Raw genomic sequence first — 24,737 nt, 5'->3', positions numbered from 1 at the left:
TCCTTGGCAATTCCTTTAGTGCTGGGTTGTCCGTGAAAACAGGATAACGTGGCTTCCTCTGTCTGTGCTCCACAGAGCAGGGCGGAGGCGCTGGGCTGGGGCCAGGGCGACCTCCTCCAGGCAGGACAGGGGCGGGCGGCTGCGGGCGGAACCAGGGAAGGGCCCCCGCTCGGCTACTTCAGGGCGTCCAGGTGGGTGCAGACCTGCGAGAAGACATCGTCCACGGAGCCTTCGGCGTTGACCTGAGGAGAGACAGGCCGTGAGGCCACGGAGGGGGCAGGCGGCACAGCAGCCCGGGGGAGGGTTGGGGCGGGGGTGCACCTTGCGCACGATGCCGCGCTTCTCATAGAAGGCAATGACAGGCTCCGTGGCCTTGTAGTAGGTATCCAGCCGCTTCTTGATGGTCTCCTCATTGTCGTCCACCCGCCCGCTGGTCTCTCCGCGCTTCAGGAGCCGCTTCGTCATGGTCTCAGGGCCTGCGTCCACGTACAGCAGCAGCGTGGGCTGCGCGATCTGCGTGCAGGGGCCACCACGTCACAGGGACCCGGGCTCCTGCGCCACGCGCTGCCACCCCATCGTCCGCACCCCCACGCGGAGGGTCCTGGCTCTCCTGGTGGCAGCCCCTGCTCTCCTGCCCCTCCCATGCCAGGCCTAGACCCACCAGCGACCCTTGGCCAGGAGTCCTGCCCTTCCACCCTGACCCCGCCCCCTGACCTCCAGAAGCCCCTCCCCTGCACCTGCACCCTGGTGTGCCCTCTCAGTCCTATTACTGGCACCTCGAGACCCTCCAGAAATGCAGTTAGCCTGTAGCCTCTGACTTTGACCTTGGGGCATTGGCTAGGCAGAGGAAAAGGGGGGCGGGAGAGGGGGAGCTGCTGAGTCCTTGGGGGATGAGCTCCTGCAAGACCTGTTGAGGAGTGGGGAGAACGCACCCACTGCCCGAGCTGGCCTCCACGCTGCCCCTCCGAGACACAGCCCTCCCCTTGCCTGGCCACCAGTCCCCAGGAGTAGGCCCCTGCCTCTGTCGCCACCAGGTCTCCAGGCCTATAGGAGAGAAACCCCTGGGCCTCCTCCCAGAGCCAGGGAGCACCAACCGCAACGACAGAGCCATCATTCCTGGCTACTGCAGCCTCAGGGTAGGGACCAGGCCTTCTGCACTGCCGTGGCCTCCCCAGCCCTGCACGCACTCAGGCCTGCCAGGGACAGGCCTGCACACGCATGCCCTTCCCTGCTGGCTGCTGCAGCCTCTCTGCATGGCCATGGCAGGCGCAAGCTACTCCCCAGCACAGACCATCCCAGGGCTCCCCTCCACCTGCCCAGCTTTGTGACCTAGGCCTGGCTGCTTGCCCTCTCTGAGCCCACCCCAACTCCCGCCCCTGTCTCCTGGGGGTTCTAAGGACTGGAAGTGACATCTTCAAGGAGGGTGGCCTCCGCTGCTGTCTACTGACGAAGGACAACCTTCTAGGGTTCTCCTCGTGCAGGGGGGACCATGAGCAGGTTGGGGGCTGGGCCAGGATCAGCCGCGTCACCCCAGTTGCAAGGCCACCACAGGCCACCAGCCTCTCAGCCTCCTCAGGGCCAGCTGTCCACACACATGTACCTGCATGTGTGTACACACACACACACACACACACACACACACACGGTGGAGGCAGTGAATCTGTGAAGGTGGCTCAGGCCCTGGGCAGGGGCTCCTGGGCTGGGGCTTGGGCTGTAGAACCCCCGTTTTCCCATCAGCTCTGGACACTTGGTCTGAAGAGGTTGGAGCAGGCCACACACCTTCTCCTTTCTGGGTCCTCCAGCCGTGCCAGAGGGCCACCCCTTCTCCCTCAGTGACACCCTGGTGCCCCCTGGTGTCCAGATCTCAGAATACGGCTGCCCAGAGCCCTGGGGACCATCTGGTTGGAGCCGGGCAATGGGAATTTCCGTGGACCCCACTTACTAGATAGGCTACAGGGGACATCACTGCTGAGGGGTCTGGGCCAGGACAGGGCAGTCCTCAAAGCTGCCTGGCTTGCGACCACAGGGTGCAGGATCAGGGGTCAGACAGGAGCCCAACCAACCCCTGTTTTACAGAGAGGAAAAGAGACTGAGGACAGAACAGACTCTTGGGGTCTTGCCGATGCCCAGAGGTCAAAACACAATCTTTTGGCTGCAGCTTGGAACTACAGAAGCCCCAAGGTGACTCCCATAGTGACCTGACCGGGAGTGGAGGGTTGGAGGCCTGGTCCTGACTCCAATCTCAAGGGGGGGACCCAAGAATCCCACCACCCTCTCTGCTGCTCTCTCCCCTCAAGGCGTTCAGCTTCCCCATGTTTGCCTTCGAGGTCTTGTGCCCCAGAGACACATGTATGCCCCTGCTGCATGTGTGTGCTATACCCTTGTACTGTCAAGGTTATGTAAGCACACATGTGTGCTTGTGCGAGGTGCCCCTATGAAGGGCATAGTGCCCCTGGGGAGTAACCACAATAATGCCATTCACAACCCTAGGCATCCACTGGGCCTGCCTTTCCAGCCTGATCCCCCCATCCCCAACTGGGGGTCCCCAGGAAAGGCCCAGGGTCTCGGGCCTGGGAATTCCCTAGCTGGGTTCTTCCCTCTCTGGATCCTCCTCTGCATCCCGGCCTGCCTCACCGTTCCTGCCCCAGGTCTGGGCCTTACCCGCCGCTCAAACTCCTCCCCCTGCTGCACCTCCCGTGGGTAGCCATCGATGAGGAAGCCTTTAGAAGTGTCTGCTTTGGCCACCATGGCATCTCGGAGCATGTCCAGCACCGTCTCCTGTGGGCGCAGCAACAGTAGAAGGTTCTGGAGCTTTCCTCCCCAGCCTTCCTCTAGGGCCTTGGCTCATGTGTTTCCTGCACCCCAACCTCTACACCCTCGGCAAACTCCCTCTCCAACGAGAGTCTTCTGATTAAACCAACAGCTCCCATCTCAGGCTAGGGAAGGCCCAGCAGGGCACATAGGGTACAATAAAGAAGAGGTCTCAGGGGGTTGAAACTAGAGGAGGGGTCTTAGCTGGGGATCAGGGAGAGGCAGGCAGAAGGAGGGTGGGCTCATCTAGGGGATAGAGAGGCCAGGGCAGTGAGAGGACAGGTGGGGACTGGGTAACAAGACAGGGTACCCCAGGGACTTGAATGCTTCTGGAAGGAACTCTCTGAATAAGTTAGCAGAGACCCATAGGAGGGGACACGGCCAGGGAAGGGCCACTGTCAACTTGGCCAGCATGGCATGGGCTTTGCCAGCCTGGCGCCGGGGCCACTCACCAGTGGCACCAGCTGCCCTTTCTCCATGATCTCCGACAGCTTCTTGCCCCGGGCTGAGCCCGAGCTGACCTCGGCCCGCAGGAGGTCCCCAGTGGACAGGTGGGTGTAGCCATACTTCTGCACAATCTTCTCACATTGTGTACCCTTCCCCGAGCCGGGCCCGCCTGCAAGTGCCCGCACAGTGAGAAACCCTGTGGTCACAGGGAAGCTGGGGAGCCCAGGGTGCCGCGGCCAGACTCCTGCCCTCCTGCCCATGACTCACCCACCACAAAGATGATCTTGGCCTTCTTCAGCTTCTCTGTGGGACAGAAGAGGGCAACACGGAGAGCTCAGGGCCAGGCTAGACCAACAGCCTAGGCTTTGCTGGGACCCCAGGCCTAACACGGCTCGGACACTGGACAGGGAGCCCAGTCCCAGCCGAGAGAAAGCAGAGAGGTGAGGATGCCCTAAGGATAGAGGAGCTGAGAGGAGGCACAGCCTGGGGCCCCGGACATGGCCCCCAGGACACCCCCCTTGCACGTGGAAGGCAGCAGGGCTGGGTCACCTCTGGCCTGAGAGTCCGCCCAGCTGCGAGGGTCATTGGAAGAGCAGCATCCCATGGTCCTGTGTTGTTAGTGCCCCTGCCCTGTCCCTCTCAGGCCTGGCCCTGCCCATTGCCTGCCGGCCTGCTCCAACGGCGATGATGTGGCATTGGCAACCACAACGTGTGTTGCCATGGAGACAGTTGCCAGGGAGGAGGGCTGCAGTGGGCGTGCGCAGCTCTTGTCTGGACAGGGAAGCAAGCAACTTCGGTTCTGCCCTCTACCTCTGCATAAGCTGGGGTGACCGTGTTCCCCAGCCCCTCACTGCTGGACAGAAGGAAACTAAGGTCTCCCTCTGCTCCTGGGCAGGCAGACAAGGGGTGGGGTGTGGGCAAGAGGGTGGTGCCTAGAGGAGCGGTCAGAGAAACTTCTCCAGGCTGTGGTCCCTTGGCACTTGAGACTGGGCAAGAGGTTGCAGCCACGGGGTGACTGAAGTTCGTGGGGCAGAGTACTAGGGAAATACAAAGACTTTGGCTCGCAGCGGTGGCAGCAGCCAGGATTGCCCGGTACCAGGGGTGAGCAGTGGTACTGCCGGCATCCCAGCCAGGGGTGGGCCATTCACACTCTCTCGGGCCCAGCCCAGAGGAACCGGGTTGAGGGGGATTGGTTTTGCAGGCACACCATTTTTCATCTCAGAGAGGGCCAGGGATGGCCTTGGCCTCATGAGGTGGGCTCTGTGCACACGGTGCAGGGGAGTTCCCTTGGCAGAGCAGACCCCCCCAGCCCCAGACAGGCAGGGCTCAGCTGTATAAATACCATGGGAGGGGCGTGGAGGTGGGGCATGGGGGCTCCAGGAGTGCAGGAAGACCTCACTGAGTCTAAAATTAACCCATGGGGGCCTGGAGGAAGAGGAGACCAGAAACTCCTAGGTGGGCCCACTCCAGCAGCCTGAGCCTCTTCCAGCTCCTCCCTGCCTCTCTGGGAGCAGACCCCCTTCGCAGCTGGGCACACTGAGGCCCAGGCTATGGGCAGGAGCACCACATACCTTCCATCCTGTCACAGTCTGAGGAGCTGAATCAGCGTCTGCAAGACAAGGGCACAGGTGTGTGTGTGGAGGAGGGGGGCCAGGGGGAGGTCCTTCTCCCCACCCCGGCTCAGCTTAAGCTGCAACGCAGGGCGCCTAGCACGGCCTGGCTCAGTATATATGCAAGCTGAGGGCAGAGGGTGGGGGTCACTTTGAGGAAGTTCCCTTCCCTCTGCAGTTTCCGTTGTGTCATCTGCCCCTGAAGGACGGTTGGTCACCCCCTGCTGTGTCCCTGGGGTGCCTCAAGGGTGGCAACAAAGGCACCCTTGAGGCACCTTGAGGAACCACTCCCGTATGGCTCCAGGAACCAGAGGCGGGGCCACTGTCTGCCCAGCACCCTGACAACAGAGGATGGGGGAGCCTGCCTGCCGGGAAGCTGTTGGTATAACAGAACCCTGGGACGCCTCACCTGGGACGCCTCCTGCACCAGGATGCGTTAAAGCACTCCTGGGCCCAAGGGTGTGGGGTCTGCAGGAACTCCTGCCAGTGTTCAAAGTGAGAGGTTCCAGACTGTTGTCCCTGCACCTCTGGGTGGGCTAATCTCCCCCTCACACACAGGGGCTCTGCCATTCCCCCTCTCAAGGGGGAAAGAACCTTGTCTCACTGCCCCCTTCCCCAACCTCTCCCAGGGTCCAACCCTACGCCTCCCCTACCACTTCATGCCCTCATCAGCGCCTCCAAACTGCCCCTTCCCATCTCTGGCCCCTTCTTCCTTCCCCCCATCACCCCATCCCACACACATCCCAACACCACCAGCCATGATCAAGAATCATCCTTATGTTGACCCTGAACCCTATCTCCCAGGTCCGTCAACCTCTCCCTCAGGGCCTCGGCTGGGGGACCCCTCACACCTGCGCAGCAAGCTCAGGCCTGGCTCCCAGCCCTGTGCAGCCCCACATTAGTAGCAGAGTTACAAAGTTCCTCTCCCACCACTGCAGCTACTACCTCCATCCAACCTCCCCGACCAGCCTCCCCTGCTCCATCTCACCCCGTTTCAGTGTGTCCACCCCTGGCTGACAAGCATGGGCCCATGTCACTCACCTGCTTACAAGCCTTTTGTAAGCGACTTCTTCAGTTCCCAGGACAAAACCCAGTCCCTTAACCGAGCTGGCAGGGTCGCAAGTGCTGCCTCGGGCGTGGAGCCCCTTCACTCACCGTGGTGATGACTCTCCACACCTTGGCAGATATGTCACGCAGCACTGCTGCCTTTCCCCCACTTGCCATGGCTGAAGACTCAGCTCAAGTGTCATCTCCCGGAAGGCCTCCTGGACTGTGCCCTCCCTCCCACACTAGCAGGTGCCTTCTCTAAGCTTCTTCAGCACCAGACATGCCAGGCATGCCACTTGGATTGGGGGTGGTGGAGGGGTGGGGAGCTGTGTGCCTCACCTGCAAGACCTGACACCAGGTTGAGGGGTGCTGAGCACAGGGCTGGGGGAGGGATTGAACATGGACTAGCTCAGAGGTCCACTGGGGTCACACTCAGGTCTGCCACTCTGGGCCTGGCACCTGGCAGGGCCCAAGATAGCTATGCTGGTGGTGCCTCCCTGTGGGGCATGAGTTACAGCCACTTTCCTGCTGAGTGGGCTGAAGGAGGGCTGAGTGCCTCCAGCCCCTTAGCAGCTGCCCAGGGGTGGGGGACTGCCCCGTGACAGGTCTAGCCACAGTGAAGCCCTGAGCAGTGTGGCCTGACCCGGCCTCCGGGTAACCCAAGCCCCTCTGTCCTGCTGGCACCTGCCGTTTCCTTGGACCAAAATAACTTGGATGGTGAAGAGGGAGGCCTCCTAGAGGCCAGGGGTCCAAGCGGGGTTGGGTTACGGGCTCAGCACACCCTCACCCAAGCCTTTTAAGGCTCCCAGGGCAGGCCTGGGTGCTCTCCTGGGGCATCCAGGGAGCTGAGGCCCGGCAGAGGCAGGGACATCACCCTCATCACCACGCAAACTCCCAGCTCCTGAGCCAAGAGCAGCCCTCCCAGGAGTTGGCAACTGCCTGAGGCTCCAGTCCCAGTCTCATCGCTCAGCTGTGTGACCTTGGGTGGCAGTGTCCCCTCTCTGGCCTTGTGGCTGTGACTGTGGTTGGGGTGGTCAGTAGAGGGGGCCATGGGCAGTCCTGGTGTGCTGGCCCTGGCAGGCAGGAGGTTGGGGCAGGGACCCAAGTATCCAGGGATTTGGAGGCCCCTAACTCTCCAGTGACTAGCCAGGACAGCCCCTCTGAGCTGGCCCTTCCTGGGATTCTCTGGGGCAGGAGACCAGGCCCCAGTCACCCTCACCCACTTCCGGGGGACCTCAGCAGGGATGAGCCAAGAGCAGGGACCTGGGGACCCCGAGAGCTGCCAGGGACGAAAGGGGGACTGCCTGGGAAGCCAGGAGGGGCTGCCACACACACACACACACACACACACACACACACGCCGATCCACAAAGGCACAGCACCTGGGCGCACGCCCAAGCCGAAGGCGCCAACCACGCAAAGAGAGGTCACCGCCGCCGAGCGTGCAGTCACGCACAAACCCAGCCGGACGCAAACACATTCGCACCCCCCCACCAGGTGCGCGGCCCCGCGCCCTGCAGGGGCGCCTTCCCCCAACCTCCGCGCACAGACATCTTACCCCCTGCACCATCCCCCCGCCCCAGCCGCGGGTGAGCGCGAACTGACCTGGCGGTGCGGGTAGGGGGCGGCTGCGGTGGGCACCGGGCCGTACGTGCCCTACCCGTCCTACGGCCGCCCGCAAAGGCGACTATTTATAAGGCTGTCAGCGCGCGGCATGCTGGGAACCGGCGCTCCCCGAGGCTGGGAGGGAGGGGGAGCGGGCAAGGAGGGAGGGGGCCTGGGCGAGGGGGGGCCTGGGCCTGGCGAGCCCGGGCAAGACTGGCACCCCTGGAGGATCATCCAAAAGTGGCTGCGCGCTGCCCTTCGCGGTTTGCCAGCAGCGTTTGTTGCGCCCCCGCTGCTCTGCCCACCATCACTCCAGGGGAAACTAAGCCCAAAGATGAGAGGCAGCTGGCACAAGATGCTACAGGGGCAGAGTGGCCAGACTCTGCCAGAGGACCTGAACCGACACCCACTGTGGGGCACACTCATCTCCTGCTGTTGCTCAGAGCAGATCCAGCCTTGCCCCCCCAACAGAGACGGCTGAAGCACCCCTAGATCAGGCAATGTTGAGGATGTTGTAAGCACCCACATCAAGCACCTGTCCTGTTAACAAGAGTAAAACCAATCAGAAGACAGCGGGGCCTGGGGCTGAAATCCTTAACAAGAATGGGATGTGAGGCTTGTTGGTGGCACGCCACATGCTTCTCCCGCCCTTTGTCAGGAGACGGGTCCCTGGCAGTAGGTGCCAAGAGAGGTGGCACACAGGACTGGGAGCCCAGAACCGACCACCCAGCTGCAGAACAGAACCCACACACTTGACCACCACATGGCAGCATAGCCTGGAAGGCAGCAACCCAAGAGGATGGGGTGGGGTGGATTGAATTTTGGGATTTGTGTTGTAGGCAGCAGGGAGCCACACAAGATGTGTGGTCAAATGAGACTTATCAGGAGAACTGGTGAGACAAGAGGCTCCTGACAGGCCCAGCATTGGTGAGAGTCCACCCACGCTGCTCCAGTCAAACCTGCGTAAAATAGCTCTAAATATGCCTGCGTGTGTTCACACATGTGTGGTTGTGACTGGAATCTAGTCCCAGATTTGATCTTTTTTTCTTTTTTGCATTTTAATTCTGCAAAGTTACAATCCTGTTGACTCAGACTCAGCATTGTGGTGAGCCTACACCGCTGGCAATGCTGTTTGAGTGCTGGTTCAGGTCCCAGCTGTTCCACTTCTGACCCAGCTCCCTGCTAATAGCCTGGGAAAGCAGCAGCAGATGGCCCAAGTGCTTGGGCCCTTGCGCCCACGTGGGAGACCTGGAAGAAGCTCCTGGCTTCAACCTGGCCCTCACCTGTTAGCAGTAGAGGAATGAACCTATGGATGGAAGATCTCCATGTCTGTCCCTGTAGCTCTGCCTTTCAAATAAGTAAAAATAAACACATTTTTAAATCCATGGCATCTTGAATTTGAGAAACTAGGGCATCTCTGGCAGGGTGGATGTCTGCGTGGGACCGCCCAGGTTTGAAGTGAGACTGACACTTTACGCAAGCTCTTTCAAGGTTTTTTTTTTTTTTTTCCTATACCACAAGCATGGATCACATCTTATAGAAAACCATTTGAGTGTGACCATGAACTTCGAGGATGCTGTGCTAAGTGGAACAAGCCAGTCCCAAAAAGATAAGCCCCCTTGGATTTCACTTCTCTGAGGCCTCTGAAGATGAGACATAGACAAGGAAAGCAGGTGCCAGGACTCAGGCCAGGTGTGGGTGGGAAGCAGCCAGGGAGAGAACAGAGATGGCTCAGTGGTCGACATGCACACGATGAGAAATTCTGAGGAGAATGGCTGACCTGCTCGGAGGACTTTGCATTGTGTAGTTTGGATTTTATTGTTTGTTTTTTGGCAAATTCCAAAAAAGTAAACATTACAAATTAAAAAGACAATTTTAGGCACTTGACCTAATTATTTTAGTTGCGTATCTACCACTATTGGGATGCTAAAATGTGGGAATTGGGCCCAGAATGCCGACTCAGTGGCGAAATCCTTGCTTTGCAAATGCTGGGATCCTGTATGGATGCCAGTTCTAATCCTGGCAGCTCTACTCTTCCAGCACCCTGCCTGTGGCCTGGGAAAGCAGTCGAGGATGGCCCAAGGCCTTGGGACCCTGCACCCGCGTGGGAGACCTCGAAGAGGCTCTGTGCTCGTGGGTTTAGATCGACTCAGCTCCAGCCATTGTGGCCACTTGGAAAGTGAACCAGCAGACAGAAGCTCTTCCTCTCTGTCTCTCCTGCTCTCTGTAAATTTTCATTTTCAATGGAAATGAATACATCTTTTGATCAATTAAATACAAGGATTTTATTTCCTGTCTATACCCTAAACAAAGGACAAGGGGCAACCATCGCATTTGTGTGTGTGGCTATGCTTGCAAAGTCTAGTCCTAGATTTTATTTAATTTTTGCCTTGCAGCTCCATGAAGATAAACCTTGTTATCTTACAATCAGAAATTGCCTTCAGGGCCTGGGTGATGGCATTGTTGTATACCTTGTATCAGCTGCACGGTTTAAGTCACTTCATAACAATTCTAACAATTCAGAACATTATTTTAAAATGTAAACAGAAAAATAAAACCAAGGTTTTTATTTAAAAAAAAAAAAACAGTTAAAAACACTTTGGTTACAGAAAGAATTCCAAGATTTGAAAACAAACCCAAGGCAGGGTCTGCTCCCTCTGAGGTTCACAGCTGGACAGCTGGGCGTACCAGCAACAGGCAGGGGGGCGGGGAGCCAGGTGACCCAGTTGGGCCTGGCTGATGGAACAGCAACATCACTGCCATCTTCAGGAAACAGCTGGACAGGAAGCCCAGCCAGGAGGAGGAAGGGCTGTGATGGGGGACTGGACCTCCCAGGGGTCAGAAAGAAGAGCATAAACGCAGGCACAGGAGGGACTGGGCCCCCCACCAGGAGGCGATTTGATCTTGACAGGGGACTCACAGCCACTGGTGACAAAGAAGCATGATGTGGTCACTCCCCAGGAAGCTGACTTTGGCCATGAGGGTTCAGCATCCGCCGGATCCTGGCAGCGGGCCTGGGGTCTTAGGCTCACCTAGCCTAGACCGCCCACCCAAGGTTTCTACCACCAAAAGCCCACCTTCTGAGGCTCAGAGGACCGTCCCAGTGACCGACCCCCTCTTAGTGCTGTGTGGCTGAGTGCCCCACAAAGCTTACCAGTTGTGGACTTAGCAGTCAGTGGGAGCACAGGAATGCCCTTTCTGATGCCCATGACCTTTCCTGGCAGTCCCCAAGCACAGCGTGGGACGAGGCTCCACCCATGTGACCTTCAGGCCATTAACTCCCAGTGTCTGAGAGCTTAGAGAAGTCTTAATCACTGAGGGTCCCCCAACCTGGTCTGTGCTTGACTACTGATTCCTGAGCCCCTTACCTTAGTCCATCATTGCTATATCATCCAATTAGACACTGTCTTTCTGTAACTCCTGGGCAGACAGAGGGACCAGGGTGCTGCTGAATTTCTGGGCCGGCAATCCCAGAAGACTTTGCTGTGACAGGAAAAAATGTGTCATATCCCTCAAACCCCATGATGGTCCCCAAGCTGGATCTGTGCAAAGTTCCTCCTTTCCTCTTTACTACAGACGACCTCTGTCAGCACGCCCGTCAACTGGCCGCTGGGTCACCTCCCAGCCTCCCAGCTGCTGTCCCCTGGCGTCTTCAGGCAAGAACGCTGCCTCAGGCCAAGCTGCCTCAGACCACCCTCCCGGTCCTCTGCGTCATCTCCTTCCTCCTCTTTGCAGCTGCCTCCTGATTGAGGCTGTGATGCCCCCATTGATGACCCCCAACTCCTGGCCACATTCCTCCTCTGCCCAGCACCTGTGTTGCTGGCCTTGTGCCAACAGAGAGCTCTCCTTCCCATTCTCAGCCAGCCCCTGGGGAGCCCAGCAGACTGCCTGCCCTTGTCTGGCACAAATCACCCTTTGTTAAGCCCTGTCCCCAAGGGCATCTTATCTGTCCAAACAGCTTGTAAACTTGGGAGACATGGCCCCTGCCTTGTGCCGCCCTGGAGGGAACAGGCATTTTGCATAGAGCCCAGTGGTGGGCAGCGGTGGGACCCACACATCCTCAGCCCATCTGGGGTCCTACTGGGGGTGCCTGCTGGCCAAACTTCAGTTGCCCCCTCTCAGCCTCCCAGGCCCTGGAGCTCAACTCTCCTCCTCCCTCCACTGAGACTACCAGGGCACTGCTGGGGGGCCTGTGGCTTCAGTACCACAGTGATCAGGGTCACACACAGGCAGGGTGGGCTTGGTACCCTCACACCTGTCAGGCTGCCTCCCAGGCAGCCAAATGCCTGATGTACTGGCCCCTGCAAAGGTGATAAAAGCACACAGTGGGCCTCTGTGAGCTCCTGGGCCACAGAGCGCCAGCTCAGACACATGCAGGAAACAGCAGTGGAGTTTAGGTGTGTTTATTCCTGTACGAATCATTACAAAACCACGAGGTGGACAGTGGCCACAGCCCCATCACCCCTGTGTGCAATGGGCTCACGGCCGGCCTCCCTCCCCTCCATCCGAGCCCCTGCTTCAGTAAAGTGCCTGTGACAGGGCCAGGACCCAGGGCACCCAGCCCCCAGCTCCCTACAGCCATCCCAGGGCATCCAAGCCCAAAGGCCAGGAAGACTCTCGAAAGCCCCTGTAGAACCCCAGTTGGCTGGGAGCCCCCTTTCTCAGCTCCCAAAGTCTTCTCCAACAGGTGGAAAACTCTCCTGCTGGGTGGCAGAAAAAGAGGCCTGGCCCTTTAAGAGCCAGGTTCATGGCAGCTGGGCTGGGAGGCTGAAAAGATGGTTCAGGATTTGTCTCCTCCCTGTAGGGTCCCCCCAAACCTGAGGGAAATTGACACAGAAACCCCCAAAAGTGTTCCAGAAGGTGTCAGGGAAGGGCACCCCCGATCGTCCCTGGCCACCACCACCAGGGAGCTCAACATGGGCTGGGGGCTCAGGCTCCTGGTATACGGACCCCCACACAACCCCCAACTCAGTGTCGGGGGAGGGGGGGTCTCAGACTCCAGTCAGTCGCTGAAGTGGACCGGGGAGGGGGCGGGGAGGGCTTGTCAAAACCTCCCCAAGACAGGCTCCTGATCTCTGGCCTGGGAGACCTCGGCACAGGCTTCCGCAGCTCCGACCCCTGCGTCTCCCTTCCTGATGCTGGCACTTGAAGGTGGGGGCAGCCCCAAGTTCCCAGCTCCTATCCCCCCAGCAGCCCAGCCCAGGAGGAAGTGATTTGGGGTCCATTCCTGGGAACTCTGAACCAAGGCCTCCTGGGAAAGGCCATGTCCTTAGCCCCTGATGGACTCAGAAGCACCCCAATACCCTGACTATGCCAGACCCTGACACCCTGATTCGTAACCAAATTCCCAAATCCCTGATTGGCCAATCGGCAGAAGGCTACACCCTCACACCCTCATCAAGGCGCTGATTGGCTGGGAGACACTCCAGCCAGCCCTTGATTGGCCAGAAAACGGCCAGAGGTGCGGATGGACGGACAGACGGGCAGACGGACAGGCAGACGGGCGGGCGGCAGCTTAGGTCCAGGACGGGTGGGAGAAGGTGATGCCATACAGCTGGGCCCAGGCCGAGAACACCCTCTTCTCTGTGATGAAGCGGTGGTGGTTCCCCTTGCGGCTGTGCTCGTTCTGGATGTAGGTGACACACTCGTCCGGCCCCTTGGGCTCGTAGTAGTGATAGGGCATGCGCTGCAGGCGGGGCCGCTGGCTGTGGAGGAGATGGGGGGCACGGCATCAGCGCAGGTGGACGCGCCGAGGGGCTGGTCCCTGCGGACCCTCGCCTGCTTTAGGGACCCCTCCCCTGGGCCTCCGTTGCCAAATCTGTAAATGGGTATAGGGTAGACTAGGATTGTAACCATTGGTATTATATTAGTGTAGTGAAAGAGCAGTGGTGTGGGTCAGTGGCTTGGCCCCCACTCCTGCCTGCCTCTGGGTCATCGGCACATCCTCAGTTTTCCTCATTTAGGAAATGGGGAGAAGACAGTGGATAGGTATCCCCCCAAGGCCACCTGGAGGAAGCATTAAGGCCACAAATATAGTCACAGTTAATGCCCGCCCAGCAGGGTCAGCAGCCATAGTCACTATCGGGTGGAGCCCAGCAGTGAGAAACCCACACAAAGGCCCAGGGAGTCCACACCTCCCCGCTCCTGACACCTTGATTCCCCAGAAGGGCCCTGGCTCGGCCTCACCTGCAGTAGTCAGGGGGCACCATGCCATAGACGTGCACATGGTCACACAGCTCTACCGCCAACCCCATGGTGAACCAGCCGGTGCTCAGCCATGAATGTGACTTCTCTCTGGGGACAGAGATGGGTCAAGGTGAAGGGACAAGGAGGCAGGCAGGGGAGTTTACAGGCAGGAAGCACAGGGCAGGCCCACCCTGGGGCCCAGCCCCGCCACGGGGTGTGCCAGAGGACATCTCCAGGCAGAGCACCCAGGGAGAAGCAAGGATGAGCTGTGCTGGGTGCTTGGCACAGTCGGGCATGCTGCGAGTGACCGTGACCGCATGGCTGTGCCTGCGCCCAGAGCAGATTCCCCAGGAGAGACAACTGAGACGATCTAACTCTAAACTCGACTCCAGACAGGGTGGGCGAGGGGTGGCCATGAACCCGGATCTGTGTTTAAGGAGCAGCGGTCGCCCGTGGTTACTAAGCACTTGATCCTGGCAGAGGCACTATGCGTGGAAACACACACCAGGTGCCTTGGATTGCAGAGAACACAGGGCATGTCTTAGGTCATCGTTTGATATCGATTCCAAGATGAACGGAAACCCTTGAACACCCTATTTGGTAGAAGGTGCTTCCCGCCCCCCCAATTAAATCTCTTGGGGCCAGTGCTGTGGCATAGCACATCAAGCCACTGCCTGCAGCAACAGCATCCCATAGGGTTGCTGCTCCACTTTCGATTCAGCTCCCTGCTAATGAGCCTGGGAAAGCAACGAATGAGGGCCTAAGTGCCTTACCCTCTGCACTCAGGAGGAGACCCAGAAGAAGCTCCTAGCATTAGCCTGGCCCCGTCCTAGCAGCTGTAGCCAATTAGAGTGAAGCAGCAGATGGATGATCTTTCTCTCCCTCTCTCTGTTACTCTTTCAAATGAATAAACCTTTAAAATAAACTCTAGCAAGAATGACAAAGAAAGGAGAGAAAAATGCCAATGTTAGGAATGTAAGAGAGAGCTTCATCATCTCCTGGCAGATATGAAATGGGTACTAAGAAGATTCCGCAAGCACCCACACACTTCCGTTTGTCACCTGAAATGAAGAGGGCCCAGCAGCTGTACTCCTTGCCTCACAAGCCCCGGGATCCCACATGGGAGCCAGTTCATGTCCTGGCTGCTCCACTTCCCATCCAGCTCCCTGCTAATGCTCCTAGGAAAGCAGCAGAGGCTGGTCCACATGCTTGGACCCCTATAAACACGTGAGAGACCTGGAAGAAACTCCTGGTTCCCGGCTTTAGTGGCTGTTTGGGGTGCAAGTCAGCCAATAGAAGGTCTTTCTTCTCCAACTCTTTCAAAACTTTTTTTTAAAGATTTATTTTTATTATTTTTTATTGGAAAGGCGGATATACAGAGAGGAGAGACAGAGAGGAAGATCTTCCATCTGATGATTCACTCCCCAAGTGAGAGCAACGGCCGATGCTATGCCGATCCAAAGCCAGGAGCCTCTTCCGGATCTCCCACGCGGGTGCAGGGTCCCAAAGCTTTGGGTCGTCCTCGACTGCTTTCCCGGGCCACAGGCAGGGAGCTGGATGGGAAGTGGGGCCGCCGGGATAGAACCGGCGCCCATATGGGATCCCGGGCATGCAAGGTGAGGACCTTAACCACTGCGCCACCGCGCTGGGCCCCTTTCAAATGTTTTAAAATTAAAACTACAAATGTGGGGCCCAGCATGGTGGCCTAGTGGCTAAAGTCCTCGACTTGAATGTGCCAGGATCCCATATGGGCGCTGGTTCTAATCCCAGCATCCCTACTTCCCATCCAGATCCCTACCTGAGGCCTGGGAAAGCAGTGGAAGATGGCCCAAACCCTTGGGGCCCTGCACCTGTGTGGGAGACCCGAGGCGCTCCTGGCTTCAGATTGGTGCAGCTCCAGCCATTGCAGTCACTTGGGGAGTGAATCATCGAACGAAGGATCTTCCTCTCTGTCTCTCCTCCTCTCTATATATATCTGACTTTGCAATAAAAATTAATGAATATTAAAAAAAAAAAACCTACAAACGTGGACTGGCATGTTAGCCCAGTGGTTAAAGTCCTTGCCTTGCATGTGCTGGGATCCCATATGGGCACTGGTTCTAATCCCGGCAGCTCCGCTTCCCATCCAGCTCCCTGCTTGTGGCCTGGGAAAGCAATAGAGCATGACTCAAAGCCTTGGGACCCTGCACCTGCACAGGAGACCCAGAAGAAGATCCTGGCTCCTGGCTTTGGATTGGCACAGCTCCACTCAGGGAGTGAATCAGCAGAGTGAAGATTTCTGTCTCTCCTTCTCTCTGTAAATCTGCCTTTCCAACAGAAATAAATTAATCTTTTAAAACAAAAAACTAGAGATGTACCTTGCATCATATTCTTACTGGACCTTGCTTTTTAGGGGGAAATTAGTTGCATGGGGTATTCTGGGAGCAACTATCTGTTTAAAGCAAGGCATGCTGGGAACAGTCAAGTCTTGATGCTGCTGGGGGAGACTGCAGCAGAAAGTGAACAGTGACTGTGAACCCTGGAGCAGAGCATGATGGGAGCCCTGGTTCCCTCAGAGTGGGACATGCTGGGAGGAAGCCCTCCCAGGCAGGCGAAGCCACAGAAATCTGACAAGAAGGGAGCTGGTCCTCAGGGCAGCCCGCGTAGGGAATGGCAGGTGCTTAGGCTGAGCAGGCTGGGAAGGAGCCTGGGGCTGATGGGTAGGTGGGTGACTGGTACCTGTCCTTGCCCGTCTCACCCCGGAAGAGCTCGTCGAACTGCTGCATGCGGTCGGGAGAGACGGCGTAGGCCTCCAGGTGCGGGAAGGCCATGCCCATCCGCTGGATCACACGCACCAGGCTGCCCTGCGGCTTCTGCATCTTGCTCGGAGGGCCCCAGAAGATGAAGACGGTCTCGGGGGTCCGGTTGACAAACTCCTGGGGCCTGCGCAGCACCCGGAACACGCTGGAGTGGGCCACCACACGGAAGGTGGTCTTGTTGCCCACGTCGGCCGAGTAGCCTGTGGTGGGCGCATCATTCATGCGGATGGTACACTCGGCCCGCTCGATCTCGGACCCCAGCTTGGTGCCCAGCAGGTGGCTCGAGCTGGTGACGATCACACACTGGTGGCACCGGGAAGGCAGCGTCTGGGGGAGGGAGGGGAGCAAGCAGAGGTGACCCAGTCATGGCTGTGTCCTGTGCTCCCTAAAAATGACTGGACCCATTTCACAGATAGGGAAATTGGAGCCCCAGTCATCATCACTCAGCCACCATCTATAGCCAGGCAGCTACTGGCGACCAAACTGGGAGCAGAGCTACCCAGCTCCCACCCTGGAGAAGCTCCCAGCTGTGGAGACAGACGGCAAACATGAGTGGCATGTGCTGGGAAGAACGAGGGCCGCATAGGGCAAGCAGGAGCCGCCCGGGCATGGCTTGGCTAGAAAGGGGTGTGGGGAGGCCTGTGGAGGAGGAGGGGTGGGGGCAGCCACCCTGGGGGAGGTTCAAGGTGGGAGGTACAAGGTTCAAGGTTCAAGGTGGCAGGGTGCTGGGACTCAGGCGCTGGCTAAGCCCAGGTCTGCGAGATACCACACAGTCCCCGGCTCCAAACAAGACTACCTTGTTCTGAAGGAACGGGGGTGGGGGAGGTGAATGGGTTGGAACCACATGATCTCAGGGGTCGAGTTGCTGCCCATGGTCTACTAACCCTTCAAGGCGAAGGTCAAATGCCACCTCCTCCAGGAAGCATTCCACACAAGCCCTTACACCAAGACGTAGCCACGTGTGCCCTGTGTCTGGACTGACAGTTTTCCTACTTTCCTGAGCTCTGGCGTCCCGAGATCCTCTCTCAGCTGGGCTCTGCCACCTGCCCGCCCCATTGCCCACACTCAAGCTGTCCCACTTTCTCCCAGATTCTGCCTTTTTTTAGTCCCCTTTCAAGGAAACGCTTGTACACAGCTCCTCCTCCAGAAGGCAGTGCCCTGTCCCCTCCCTTCCTGTGTGGCCTCAGCCAAGCAGTTCCGCTCCTCCGGGCCTCAGTGATCGTCTCCGAGGGAGCACAGAGCTTCGCGCTGGGTAACAGGCAGTCGCTGTTGTCGCTGCCTCTGTGCCGCTAAGCCTGCAGCGTCCTAGCCTTTCTCCAGCAGAAGCAGAACCGTGGAAGCAGGCAGAACTGGACAACTTAGGAAAGAACTGGCGCTAAGGATGGGACCTGGGGCGGCAAGAGACCTGTCCAAGGTCACATAGCAAGCAAGGAGACCTTGACCCCCTGTGGGGTCAGTCCTGCCTGTAGCAGGGAGGTGTTGGCTTTGGGAGAGGGAGGTGGAGCGGGAGCAGCAGGTGCAGCAGAGGTGGACAGAGGGCTCCATGACCCCGAAGAGGGCCAGCCCTGCACGCTCCCCCTCGGGGTGGCTCTACCTTGTTGCCGAGGAGAGGAACATAGGCACTGGCGTAGCTCCACTTTTTGAGGTTGACGGGCCGGCGGCTGCGACCCCCCAGGGAACCGTAGTGGAAGACCTCATTGGCACTGCTGGAGCTATAGAGGATGAGGATGGTGACGAGGGCAAAGAGGACCACGAACACTGCTGACCGCTGTTCCTGTGGATGGGAGAGGCCACTGAGCACCCAGCTCCCCTTCCCCCAGCCCCCACGTGCTTCTTCCAGCAAGGCCTCCAGCCTCCAGAGCTCCCTGCTCACACTGCCTTCAAACCACCAACCCCCAACTCCCCTCAAATAGACCGTCAGCTCTGGGGACTGACCCTGGGTCAGCCTCGCATCTCCACCCCACACTGGGGCCCCAAAGCCCAGGGACAGGGGCATCGCAAGACCTCAGGGGGTGGTTGCTGGGCCAGGCTGCCTGCAGGTGCACGAGACCCTCAGTTGCAAAAAAGAGATGCCTGCAGGTGGAACAAGGCAGGAGACCTAGCTTTGTCACAACAGGAACACTCCAGAATTGAGCAACACACAGTCAGTTCTGAGTCTACAGTTCCACATCTGAGGATTTAGCCAAGCACAGATCAAACTCGCAGACTTCTTTTGCTGTTAGTTCCTCAACAAGACAGCGTAACAGCTAGTAGTCAGGCTGAGTCAGCGGTTATAAGGAATACAGAGACTCGGGTTGGAAGTGTGTGAGAGTAAGGTGCTATGAAACACAAGGCCGCTTTTAAAACTTGAGCAGCTAAAGGCTCTGGGGCCAGCAGGGAGCGCCCTGGATCCAATTGGACCTTGAATGCCAACAGACACCTAAGCTCTAAGTTCACCCTTTCTGCCTGCTCTGTCAAAATACATCTGAGCCCTTTCCAGCCAGCTACATATAAGCTTCGCCAGCAGAGGGCACTGGAGAGGCACCTCGGGGGCAATGGCTCGGGTTTGGTATCTGGTGGTCTAGTGAGTGTGTATCTCCTTATATTGCCATTCTTCTACAGAAACCCCCAACCTATGACAGGGCCATATCCCAGAGTCAGTTCTCTTTTAATGGAACTTGAACACCTGCCAGGAGCTACCCAGGAAGGGGATTCGCAGTCAAGATCAAGGCCAGATGGTCCCCCTGGATCAGCCGCTGGTGCAGAGAGAGGAACTCTGTGACAAGCCAGGCCTGAGAAAGACACATGGGGCACACACTCTCCACCTGCCTTCCTGTGGCTTCCCCTAAAAAGTCAGGGCTGCACCCCAACAACCTTATCCAATCCCACCTCTTTGTGCAGGCCCCACCTTCAGACACGATCCTAGCACGGCGCCTCGACGCTCTCAAGTCACCAGCCATAGCTCTATCAGCCATGGACACAAGATGTGGCGGGGGTGGCGCGTTAAACATTGGCATGAATTTGGGGAGACAGACACTGCTCACCTTGTGACACTACGATAAGGCAAGGAACTGACCACACCCCTAGCCTGGCCATGCGGCACACAGCAGAGTCTCAGCTGTGGCCTAGGGACTTAGGAGCCACACAGGAGGGTGCTATGACAAACTGCCAGCTCAGGGCAGGGACAGGAGCAGCCAAGAGCACACACAACTCGAAGCACAGCCGAGGCTGCGTGTGGAGGGCTCTCATACCACGGCAATGTTGAAAACCCGCAAGCAAAGGCACCAGAAGGCGGGGCAGCCTGTGTCCCCACAAATGTGATCCTTGTTTCTCGGGGGGCTCACCAGCTATGGCCTTCTGTATCATGTACTCTCTCCTGATGACATCCAGCGAGTACAATCACCTCGCCCCCAACCTGGAAGTGTCACGCTCAGCCCAGGAAATGTGTGTGGCGGGGGATGAGCAGGGTCGGGCACTCAGGGGTTCTGTAAAGCATGGGTGAATGCATGAATGCATGTCCCAAGCTTTGGCTCTGAACACTGACCCTCTTCCAGCCTCCCACCATTTCTACCTCCCCAGCCTCACCCCTGCACAGCTCCCGGTCACTTTCTTAAGCCAGTTCTTGACCACAGATGCACCTGCCAAGCCTAACAAGACCAAAGGTGGCCCTGAGCTCACCGCAGATCACTCAGCAGGTCAGGGCTCAAGCACAAATCTCCTGTGCTCAGCTGCCCCTTGGTAGAGAGACTCCTGGGGGCCACGGTGTCACAGAATGAATGCAACTCAGAAGTGGGGCTGGGGCCGGCATTGTGGTGCAGAGAGGAAAGCCACACCTGTGACGCCAGCATCCCTAATGGGTGCTGGTTCGAATCTCGGCTACTCCACTTCTTTTGCTCCAGCTCCTTGCTGTTGTGCCTGGAAAGGCAGCGGAAGATGGGCCCCTGCATTCACATGAGAAACCCAAAAAAGTCCTGCTTTCTGGCTTCGGCCTGGCCCATCCCTTGTAGCCATCTGGGGAGTGGACCAGTGCGTGGAAGATCTCTCTCTCTCTCTGCAACTTAGTCTTTCAAATAAATAAATCTTTTTCAAAAGCAAGATGAAGAAGTGGGGCTAAGACACGGGGTGAGGGGACTTACTTTGTTGTTACTCATCTCTTTCCGCCGTCTGCTCAGGGGTAGGGGCCAGCGTCCTGCAGGCGGCCCTGGGGGCAGGGAAGTGGGGTCACACCTGCAAGCCACCAGAAAGTGTTACAGCCCCCGGCACCTTCCCCTGGGTCCATCTGGTCGCAGGCTTCACCCTCCCTTCTTCATCAGCTCTCTGTACTCAGAACTGGATGGCTCAGAGCTATGTCCACTTTACAGATGGAGACACTGAGCCCCAGAAAGGGCAAGAACAGCCTGAGGTCACACAAGCCTGGTGGTGCCGGAGCCCTGCCTCTCCCTGCCTGGTCAGCACACACAGCCACACCTGTCCCCACTCAGCAGATGCACGCCAGGTCTTCCTGCTCTCCAGCCCTGCGAGGGACTCAAAGTGCAGTGACACCCCCAGGGACCCCTCACCTCCTCTGCTCCCCTCCCCTTCCAGACCCTGCCCTTGCCTCCTTCCTTCCTGCACCCTTGCCTACCTGGGGGACGGGATGGAGACCTCCCAGATGGCACCACCCACATCTGCTCTCACTCACAGCCCTACCCCCCCAGGTCTCCATCTGCATGCAGGCAGCCGGTGGGGGAGAATCCCGAATGTATTAGCTAGATCCCAGGGGCTAGCAGCACAGCTTGGGTCCTGGCCTGGAAATCTCTACCAGAGCCCAAGCTTTCTATCAGTCCAGCGGCGGCCAGCAAAATCCTGGGCAGTCTTCCTCCCGGCCCCACCTTGTCCTGTCCGGTATCTCCCAATTCTGTGCCCACTGCTCCCCTCAACGTCGCAACCTCCCTGGGGCCCAGACCTCAACCGGCCCACCTGTAAAAAGGACCTGAGTGTGGCACCCAGCCTCCCTCCAGTCGGGAGACTGCAACGGAGATGTGTACCCTGGGGCTCGGGCACCGTGCGCCCGCCTCCCGCCGCTGTGCCCGCCCCCTGGCCTGGCTGCTGTTTACACCCACGCGGCCACCGCTGCCCTGGGAGCCCAGAACCTCCACCAGGGGCGGCACCCCCCACTACCGGCTCCTCATTGGCTACCGGGGGCCCCGCCCTCACCCCCTCCCTTGGCGTCAGGTTTCTGTCCCCGCTGACCAGCCTGGGAGGCCCCACCGAGTTGGACGGCCGGGGAAACTGAGGTTCATCAGGAAGAAGGAGCCCGTTTATTCCTAAACTCAAGAAACCGTTAGGACAAATTCTAGAATCCCAGGGCCACCCCTTGAGCCCTGCTGGCCACACCTGGGCGCAGCCGCCTTTCGGGCCTCCAGGGTCTACTGACTGCCCTGGCCTGCGAGGTCCACCTCCTAGACCCTGCTTTCCGCAGCCACGGCCACTGTTCCCCCCCCATCAGCTCCTCCCAGTCCTGTCCTTCGGAAGGCCACCATGGTCAGTAGAGCATGTCAGGCGCCCGAACGAATCCGGTTCCACCACTTACTGGCTGGGGGGCCTCGAGCAAGCCATGTGACCTCGCTGGGCCTCAGTGTCCTCATCTGTGAAATGGGAATGATAAGAATAGGTGACTCTCGGGGTTGTTGGAAGGATACAGGCACATGAGGCCGGGGGCGCACAATGTTGGAAATGACTCTAAATCTGTAGGTTACTCCGCCTTCCCGGCCTGCCGCCCCTTAGGCGAACCGCTAACCAAACACCGCTGCTCCCCTGGGCCAAACCAACCCAGCCACCTCCGTTAGTACCAAGGGGCTCAGCGTCGCCCACTACCTGCATCCTTCCGGTCCGGGGAGGCACCTCTAACCCCATCCCCTTTCCCCCCATTTCACAGACCCAGAGAGCGAGGCCCAGAGACGCGCGCCCACCCCACGGCCGGGTTAGGCAGTGCGGTCACACCAGGCGGCTCAGGGCAGCGCCTGACGGGGTTCCCCCAGCAGGATCCCCCTCCGCCCGCGGGGCCAGAGGCCGCCGGGAGCGTGCCCAGCGCCTGGCTCCGCGCGGCGCGCAAGCCCCGTGCGCGCAGAGCCGCTCGCCCAGGCTGGGGAGGTGTCGGCCCAGGAGCGCGCACTCGGACCCCGGGCCAAGACTGGGTGGGGTGGGGGCGCCCCCACGGGCCAGCCGGGAGTGAGGAGGGTTCCCGGGGAGAGGATAGATTAACGCGGGGCGGGATCGCCCCTGGATCCCCTTCCCAACTCGCGCACCCCGGGAGGGGGGGCGGCAGGAGGGTGAACCCCGGCTGGGAGAAGTGAGCGGCACCTGCGCAGGGTCCCGGCGCCCCAATGGGGTGGCAGCGGCCGGAGGCCCCGAGCAGCCGCGACCGCCCTGGGCAGTGGGCGAGGGGCACTAGGCACCCCGCCTTCGCGACCCCCCACCCCGCCGCTCACGAGGCCCCCCTCCTCGGCGCCCTGAGCGCCCGCCCCCGCGCGGCGCTCGCTCACCTCCGCCGGGGAGCCTGGGCCCCAGCGGCCCCCCGAGCCCCCTCACATGGCGCCGGGAGCCGAGAGCCGGGGTCCCCGCTCCTCCGGCCACCCAGGCCCCGCCGCAGCCCCGGGCCCGCCCGGTCCTAGCGCCGCCGATCGCAGCGCCGGCCGGGGCCTGGGAGGCGGGCGGAGCCTGGAAGGCCGCGGGTGGCTCCGCCCCGGCGGTGGCACCCGTGGGGATGGGAGAGGGGTAAGAATCTCGGGGTCCTGAGGCGGTAGACGCGCATCAGGGACGCCCATGGGCCACCCGTGGAGACCCCGAAAATGACAGCGGGTGTTCGGAGTCTCCTAGCTTACTTGGGCCAGGCCCACTGTATGTGGCCTCGCTGACCCCACAACAGTCCCCAAACGCACTTGCTGAGGTCCTCATTGAGAAGCCCCCAATGGGGCTCTACACACAGGAGTTCCCGCTGGGTCGTTCGCTGAGGGCAAGTCCCGGGTCTTCTCACTTCCCCTTCCCTTTCCTCTGCCCTGGGAGAAATCAGAAACACCTACCGGCAGGGCAATGGCACATACACCCGCCACCCATGGCATGGCATCCCATAAGCACCCGGTTCCAGTCTTGGCTGCTCCACTTCCAGTCCAGCTCCCTGCTTATGCGACTGAGAAAACCGCAGCGGATGGCCCAAGTGCTTGGGCTCCTGCACCCACGTGGGAAACCAGGAAGAAGCTCTTGGCTTTGGCCTCAGCCCCTGCAGCTGGGACCATTTGGCGGAGATAAAGCAATAAATAGAGGTTCTCTCTGTAACTTTAACTTGTGCCTTCAAATAATTAAAATTAATCTTTTAAAAAAAAGTGTTTGGGATAATAACCACATCCCAAATCTGAGCACCTGGTTGGATTCCTAGCCCCACTTCCCTTCCAGCTTCCTGCTAACATGTACCATGGGAGGCACCAGGTACTTCAATCCCTGCCACTCCAGGCTCCTTACTTCTCTTTGGCTGCTTTTCAAATAAAATGGGGGAAAAAAATGTAAAGATTACTTAATTTCTGGGATATTTATTTATTTATTTATTAAAGATTTATTGATTCTATTGGAAAGGCAGATTTACAGAGAGAAGGAGATACAAAGAGAAAGATCTTCCATTTGCTAGTCCATTCCAAAAGCAGCCACGATGACCGATAACCCCGATGACCGGATCTGAGGCAATCTGACGCCAGGAGCCAGGAGCCTCCTCTGGGCCTTGCGTACAGATGTAGGGTCCCAAGGCTTTGGGCCATCCTCCACTGCTTTCCCAGGCCACAAACAGGGAGCTGGATGGGAAGTGGAGCAACCAGGACTCAAACCGGCACCTATGTGGGATTCCAGCAGCTGCAAGGTGAAGATTTAGTCACTGAGCTATCGGGCTGGGCCCCTGGGATATTTAGCAACATCATTTTATGCTACAGTGAAAAACAACAGAGTAACATCGCGAGGAGATGGTTTACTACACAGACATGACCTGGGAGGGCACACTGCCCATCACCACAGGTGCATCAGCGAGCTGCGAGCTGGGGCTAGTGGAACCACTTTGGAAAGCCAAGTGCAGAACAATTGCCTTCTGCTAAGCTATGCAGCAAAGCGATATTGTGTAACATTCCACAGAACCGGAAGAAGCCCGCATAGCCACCGTTCTGGCACCATGGACTGCCACGGGCAGGGGAAACTAAAGGGGGTATAATGACCCAGCCAATCTCAGCGCTGTGAC

General features: G+C 58.7%; 2 protein-coding genes across 6 annotated transcripts; both read right to left on the bottom strand.

Annotated features, from left to right (window-relative positions):
* On the bottom strand, positions 1-7,590 carry AK1 (adenylate kinase 1). Of its 3 annotated transcripts, none has more exons than XM_040963268.1 (7): positions 7,521-7,590; positions 4,830-4,867; positions 3,526-3,561; positions 3,264-3,427; positions 2,662-2,778; positions 322-513; positions 1-242 (listed from the first exon to the last, which is right to left on the bottom strand). In XM_040963268.1, exons 2-7 carry the CDS (start codon positions 4,834-4,836, stop codon positions 174-176), a joined length of 585 nt encoding a protein of 194 aa, XP_040819202.1. In that variant the 5' UTR covers positions 4,837-4,867; positions 7,521-7,590; the 3' UTR covers positions 1-173. The 3 variants fall into 3 exon arrangements, with proteins under 3 accessions (XP_040819202.1, XP_040819203.1, XP_040819201.1); XM_040963269.1 differs by lacking the exon at positions 7,521-7,590 and adding an exon at positions 5,910-5,928; XM_040963267.1 differs by lacking the exons at positions 4,830-4,867; positions 7,521-7,590 and adding an exon at positions 3,808-3,862.
* Positions 7,591-11,921: 4,331 nt separating this feature from the next.
* On the bottom strand, positions 11,922-23,134 carry ST6GALNAC6 (ST6 N-acetylgalactosaminide alpha-2,6-sialyltransferase 6). Of its 3 annotated transcripts, none has more exons than XM_040963190.1 (7): positions 23,008-23,134; positions 22,056-22,110; positions 20,620-20,710; positions 18,099-18,278; positions 16,425-16,831; positions 13,707-13,814; positions 11,922-13,221 (listed from the first exon to the last, which is right to left on the bottom strand). In XM_040963190.1, the coding sequence occupies exons 2-7, from the start codon at positions 22,079-22,081 to the stop codon at positions 12,918-12,920; spliced, it is 1,116 nt and encodes a 371-aa protein (XP_040819124.1). In that variant the 5' UTR covers positions 22,082-22,110; positions 23,008-23,134; the 3' UTR covers positions 11,922-12,917. The 3 variants fall into 3 exon arrangements, with proteins under 3 accessions (XP_040819124.1, XP_040819125.1, XP_040819126.1); XM_040963191.1 differs by having other exon boundaries at positions 12,957-13,228; positions 23,008-23,095; XM_040963192.1 differs by having other exon boundaries at positions 12,957-13,225; positions 23,008-23,095.
* Positions 23,135-24,737: the final 1,603 nt, after the last annotated feature.

The sequence above is a fragment of the Ochotona curzoniae genome, unplaced genomic scaffold (genome assembly GCF_017591425.1).
Source record: "Ochotona curzoniae isolate NIBS_2020 unplaced genomic scaffold, NIBS_Ocur_1.0 scaffold_3208, whole genome shotgun sequence".
In the NCBI taxonomy this organism is placed as follows: domain Eukaryota; kingdom Metazoa; phylum Chordata; class Mammalia; order Lagomorpha; family Ochotonidae; genus Ochotona; species Ochotona curzoniae.
This window is presented reverse-complemented; position numbering and strand designations above follow the sequence as displayed.